Genomic DNA, 6,726 nt, shown 5'->3' on the forward strand with positions numbered 1-6,726 from the left:
GGAACCGACACAGATGTCACTGGCTTCCAACCCCTGTGGCTAGATTATCCTTACACAGACACTGTGCTCTCTTATAATACTCTTGGTTTGTGCTGATGATGGACGGATTTAAGAGCACAAACCCTGCAACAGTATTTGAGCAGCTCAATCAAATGCAGGTTTTTTCACTCATCTGAAGAATGTGGGCTGAGATTCTTTACGGACTGATTTAACACTGAGGACAGATTGGACAGGGTTTGCACATTCTGTTCTTCTCATGTCAAGACAAACTGGAGAGGCCCATTTTAACATATTAAGCAGCTCGCTGTTGATTTTAATGGCTGTCAGCCTTGTAGGTGTTATCAGAGAGGGGAAGTTTCAGGACACAGCAGTATTTAATGTTTCTGTAGCAATTCTTGACACTGAACCATGAGGATCAACTGTCCCAGCAGCACATCTGTGTTGTTTTGGGCTGAACGGTTTAGACCGGTGGTCCAAAAGGGCATTTCTCTATGCGGCGCTGTTGGTGGCTAAACTTTCACTGGTTTCTTATTTGGGCTTTTATCACACCAGCTGGGTTGTGCCCAGAGCAGAGACACCAGGCCTTTGGATTCTAACTCTGAAAAACAGGTTACGCCCGTTATGCCCCTGTTGTTCTTAAATAACAAACAGCCAAACTGTGTCCCTTCTTATCTTTCCAGCAGCTCCAATTTCATCTTCTTGTGATGCTCTGTGCTCTCGTTTAAGCCCAGAAGCTGTAACACAACAGTTTCTGCAGCACGATCACTAACAAAGACTCTGTGCTACTGTGTTGAACCAGTGCAGGCTTCATAATACTGCAAAGAATTACATCCACTTTGATTTAATGTCCTAAGACAGTCAAACAAGTCACCTCCAACAGAGGGTAAATATGTTTTACAGGCTCTGTAACTCAGTTCACTTTCATTTTCCTATTTAGTTTCCACAGCAACAGCAGCTGAGGCTCATGGGTGATGTTGTGTTTAGAGCTGTCAGCCAAAGTGACTCGGACTCAGTGAAAATGAGGACTTGTAACTAAATTTGGACTTGCTATGAGACTCTACTTACTGTAACTGACTTGGTCATTCATGAATATAAAAGCTTCTATGCAGCCTGTAGCTCTGATTCACTACCGTGGTCCTGACCTTGTAGCAGCGGTACTTGTAGAGGACAACCAGGAAGATGGTCATGACCACGATGACGCTGATCATGATGATAGTGTTGAGGACTGAGTTGAGGAGCCGGAGGCCGACAGACGGCGTGTTTTCTGTGAATGGCGTGTAGATCCTGTGGAGACAAGCATTGTTAGCTGTGAATGGAGTCGTCGTGCATTTGACGGCTGAAGAGTGGACCTACAGCTGCTGGTCGGTCTTCTCGGTATAGAAGCTGACTGATTTGATGGTGGCAACCACCACCACCATGCACAGGGTGACGGGGATGAACAGCATGATGACGTGCTTGGCTCCATACTTCAGAGTCAGCTCCTCATCATCTGCGTCCACCTCCTGATCCGAGCCGCCACTGTCCACGCAAGCCGGGCCAGACCTCCTGCTCGCCCCAGGCTGCACCAACAGAGGACGACATTCAGCATCACAGGAACATTTCACATTAGCATCACTAAAGAGGAGATGATGTAGTAAAGGAATAGCCTGACCTTTACCCTTGTGGTTGGTGTGCTGTTGGTGGGGGTGAGATCAGGATCTGGTTTGTAGGATGGCACCACCGGATTCTCTGATGGGACCAATGCCGTCCTCTCATTGTAGAAGTCATCATCGCTGTCTGAGGTGTTCATGGCTTCTCCACATAGGCCAACTGCAAATAACCATCAGACCTGTGACACCTCAGCGCAACCTCGGGATGCCGATACCAACACTGGTATCAGTCTGATACGGCGCTCATAGCTGTACTCATACTCATAACCGTTATCTGACAGAAGTGCACCTGATACCACTTTAGGCCAACCTTACACTGTGAAATATTTTATCTACAAAAGAGGGTTGCACTCCTAACACTGTGTTACAGCACGCTGTGTAGCACCGAGGTTCAGTCTGTTCCACGCTACATTTAAGTGGAGTTGTAGCAGAGCTGCATTTGTTTACACAGAAAGGCTTGTGTTAATTTAGGGTGTTAGCAGCAGCCTCCTCTTCTAGATGTTTTTTAATCACAATCAAAAAGAAAATAAGACCAGTAAACAAGTGGGAAAGAGACTTAGAAATCAGCATTAGTACCACAGGTGCAGTGCTGCTGCAACACAGCGGAACGATGCTCCGCCGAGGTTTTTCTCCATGAGAGGAAAAAGAACAGGCCTACTGGCACAGTGTGGTAGAAATTCATAGTGATGCATTATTGTGAGCGTTTGAAGATCCAATCATCAGTAAAGTGTTTGTCCTGCAAAATGGAATGCTCTAAGTTGTGATATAGAAATTAAGGTCCAGTGATTGATTCACAACATTGACTCAAACAGTGTGCTCTGATGCGCAACTGACACCAGCAAGTGTTCATGTTTTGTCCAATCACATATATGATGATGTGGACGGTTCACAGCGATGCAGAATAAAGGCGCACCAATCCCACCCTGAAGGACCGCGTGTAAGGGGCTAGTATGACCTCTGACCTCTATGTGCATTCTAATAGCTCTTCTTTTTTTACCGGGTACAAGCAAGTCAGACGCTTGGAATAGAGTTATAAAAATCTTGCACTTCTAACTTTATCTGAAAGTATAAACATATACCTACAATCTCACACTGGCTAAATGAAACCTCTAGTTTTATCCTGATAAAGTTTACTATAAGCTTCACCGTAAAGAGAAAGACTTTTTGAACACGTGCCTTTCACATGTGGAATTCTTGGACAATCGAGTCTGCGGGAACAGGGTCTGACTTGTATTTATGTTACTGGCTGCTCTGTTACTTTGATATACTTTGTAAATGCTTATGTATTTATTATTTACTTGTGTGTGTTGCTTGTTTGTTTTGCTCTACTCCTCTAAAGTGATAAGTTTGATTTTTGAAGGAGGAAAGATTTTTTAAAAAGAAAAGAGAGCAAACAAGATCTTATGAAAATGAAAACTGTCTCCAAAGTCACTGCATTTTAGAAAAACTGGGGTATTGTTTAGTCCTTGTCTTGGTACTCGGGGGTCTGACTCCAAACCATGACTGGCCTCTTGCGGACCTGGCCAAAGATGGGTGAGGAGACAACTGGACACAGATACCGAGGTAGGAGACAACCGGACACAGATACCGAGGTAGGAGACAACCGGACACAGATACCGAGGTAGGAGACAACCGGACACAGATACCGAGGTAGGAGACAACCGGACACAGATACCGAGGTAGGAGACAACCGGACACAGATACCGAGGTAGGAGACAACCGGACACAGATACCGAGGTAGGAGACAACCGGACACAGATACCGAGGTAGGAGACAACCGGACACAGATACCGAGGTAGGAGACAACCGGACACAGATACCGAGGTAGGAGACAACCGGACACAGATACCGAGGTAGGAGACAACCGGACACAGATACCGAGGTAGGAGACAACCGGACACAGATACCGAGGTAGGAGACAACCGGACACAGATACCGAGGTAGGAGACAACCGGACACAGATACCGAGGTAGGAGACAACCGGACACAGATACCGAGGTAGGAGACAACCGGACACAGATACCGAGGTAGGAGACAACCGGACACAGATACCGAGGTAGGAGACAACTGCACTGACAGAAACAAACATATCAATCCTCAAACTGCTGCAAAGCGGGGCTGAAGCTCCACTTGCTGTTTTCTCCATCAGCCAGTCAGCTCAGGGCCACAGACTTCAGAACATTCTACTAAAGGCTTTATTCTATTATAAAGCCACATTCGGTTCTTTCAAACCAGGAACTCAGAGGGACGACTCAGACCACTTGGATATATAAAAAATATAACCGTGCTGGTTTATTCAAAGGGTCACAGGCAAGAATTAACATTACACGTCCAGGCATCTTCCACCCCCAAAGCTGCTCGCAGGCAGCCCGGAAGAAGAAGCCCCGAACCTAATAGCCTATACAATTTAATCACTTCGTTGGGCTAGCCCCATCCTACACAGAAACGTCAACCGAGACGTCTCTCTCTCACCAGCCTTGCAGCTGGCTCTGGTAGTAGTCACAACATGAAGCAAACCAACGTGTGAATGTGTATGTCTGTTGGTTAAGTGGTGTGTAGCTAAAAACACTGTAACACAACAATTCACATTAAGACAAATATTATGGTCACTTTTACCGTCATAATAACATTTATCCCTGACTGCAGCCTTTCTCTGCTTTAACTAACCTTGCATTTAACAGCCTGAGGAGACATCCTGGCTACACTAACATCTTCTAATACAACAGATCTCTAATCAATATCTATCTAACTAAGAAAGTACCTAACACTACTGTCTCGTGATCCGTCCATTACTGTGGGATATTTGGTGTCAGGTTCAAGATTTGTTGTCATTAATTTACTACAGTGAATAAACTGCCAAGAATCGGGGCTTTAAACGCGAGTCCAAGCACATTTTTATCAGTTTCACAAATGAGCCTCTGCTCCAGTCTTTACCTCCCCGGTTCAAAAGTTCCTAAACCCCCCTCTGGTTAAAATTAGCTGCAGCCATGTTTATGTGGCTAAAACCGATTTTCCACCTCAGTTTCTGCCGCTCAACACGAAGTCAGAGAAATCTCCTCTGAATCTGAATAAAGCGTAGGTTAGTTTTACAGGAATTGTTTAAATAGAGACGTTACCTTGATTTAAATCGCTGAAAAAGGAGCAGCTCTGAAAGTAAACACCAACCCGGAAGACGGCAGTCAGCTGACTAGCAGCCGACGCCGTCGCTGGTCACGTGGTGTTCGCTAGCCGATTCTGTTCATAATAAAACTTGTGATAAAATAATAACAGATATCATAAACATTTACCTGCGTGTCTCTATAAACGGATTCTTAGTGTTGCACTTCACAAATAAATCATTGTTTTTACACATACTCCTGAAATAAAAGAGTCAACAACCAACCATTTCATTGACTAAAGACCGGAAGCCACTGATATGTTTTGGTTATCGACTATGGATTACTGTGCATTATTTAAAATGATGCCAAATTAACTAATAGATTCAGTGAAGAGTACTCAAACTTTAGTTCAATTGCTGTTTACTAACTTAATTTTACTTTATGAAATCAAAACGTATGTTAAAAATAGATAAATCCGTCAGATAATTATTAGACTTTAATGTGTTAGACTTCAATGTGTTAGTAATGTAGTTTAGTTCAAAGTCTGCTCTAGCCTGCTCTGTTTCAAGGTTAGCAGTAATAATCTTGTGTAAGTGTAAAAAAGGCCCAAAGTTTATACTGTAGTGGTTACTTTCCTAGGTCAGGGCCTTTTAAGTTGAAGCATGAAGTAGCCTATTGACGTCACTTCCACTGGGGTGTAGTATGAGTGTCGAGTGGTGCTTGTCTACTTAGTGATGGAGATTTGTGGTTGTGCGTTAATACTATGTATTATCAGTTATGGGCCCTTTAAGGGTTGTGGGGAAGCGGTTGTATGTGATAGGTGGTAAAGTGTTCATTAATAGTGCACGTCGCTAACCTTGTTATTCTCGCTATGCACTTCCTTTCGTTTCATGTACGCCTCTTAGTTGAATGATTTGGCTCGACCTAGGATCTGTTTTCTCTTGTGCACGGTTCATAGTGCGTTTACAGTTTCACTGTTTAAGTTACCAGTGTGTTTATAAACTGCATGGTGTTTCTGTAAACATGTATGTTACGACGCTAAAGACGGGTTTGTCACATATACCGCTAAACGGGGGTTGTGACTCCACCGGGAGTGGTATATCCGGTTAGACCTTTACAATAAGAGCATTTGGTTTGTTTGTAACCGATACAGGATGTGTTCCTTAAGCATGTGTGGTAACTTAATTTCGAATTAGTTTACACATAACAGATCTCTGTATACTTTGTTATGTTACTATGTATTATACTTATGCATACGGTAATGTGCCTATAAGATGCATATATCTTAAATCCTTATTCATTGTATTTGTATCTATATTATTTGCAGGAAAACCACACCCACATGTAATCTTTGTATGAAAATTGGATTAAAGGATCGTTAACTGCAACTTCAAGCACCCGATTCATTCTGGGAATGTATGGGCCTTAAGTGGTGTTCTGGCCGACACACCGAGGTGACCATAGTGTTATAAAGACTGACCAGTGCCATAGACATTTGGAGTTTTCCTCACTCACATTAATGGTCCTTCGAGCCGGATTACACTAGGATAACTTCAGAGATGGAATCATTCCCAGGATATGACGTGCGTGGTGCACGGCCTAAACGACAGATTCGTCCCCCTGTGCGTTATGAAGCGTACGAAGTGGACTATCCAGCTTCTCTCAGTCAACCCTTAAGAGAGGCGGTGGAGCCTAGATATCAGGAGGATATGACCAGAACGGCCCCCCTCACCCCCTCCTTTAGCCTTTATCGACCAAGTACACCGTCAAACAGAGACGTTATTCTCCAAGAGACGGATTGGTGGCACGGGGATGTGAGCCGACTACACATCCAGGAGAAGCAGACAGACCCTCCGCCGTTGGCAGAGAGAGAGCTCAAACGAAAGTGGCATGGTTACTCCACTCCATTAACTCCAGCCTTGCACTATGGGCATCCACAGGAAGACATTAAAGCAGAACTATATGACATTCGCCAAGAG

At 44.1% G+C, this 6,726-nt stretch overlaps 1 protein-coding gene across 2 annotated transcripts in view; it reads right to left on the bottom strand.

Moving 5' to 3' along the window:
- Positions 1 to 4,874, bottom strand: part of psen2 (presenilin 2) — a 16,829-nt gene extending 11,955 nt beyond the window's left edge. For both annotated transcript variants that reach the window (XM_020620308.1, XM_020620307.1), the window contains exons 1-4: positions 4,766 to 4,874; positions 1,652 to 1,809; positions 1,354 to 1,559; positions 1,143 to 1,284 (exon numbers count right to left, since the gene is read on the bottom strand). In XM_020620308.1, coding sequence (XP_020475964.1) covers positions 1,143 to 1,284; positions 1,354 to 1,559; positions 1,652 to 1,789 — 486 coding nt within the window. In that variant the 5' untranslated portion in view covers positions 1,790 to 1,809; positions 4,766 to 4,874. The remainder of the gene's footprint in view (positions 1 to 1,142; positions 1,285 to 1,353; positions 1,560 to 1,651; positions 1,810 to 4,765) is intronic.
- Positions 4,875 to 6,726: the final 1,852 nt, after the last annotated feature.

The sequence above is a fragment of the Monopterus albus genome, unplaced genomic scaffold (assembly GCF_001952655.1).
Source record: "Monopterus albus unplaced genomic scaffold, M_albus_1.0 scaffold235.1, whole genome shotgun sequence".
Lineage (NCBI taxonomy): Eukaryota > Metazoa > Chordata > Actinopteri > Synbranchiformes > Synbranchidae > Monopterus > Monopterus albus.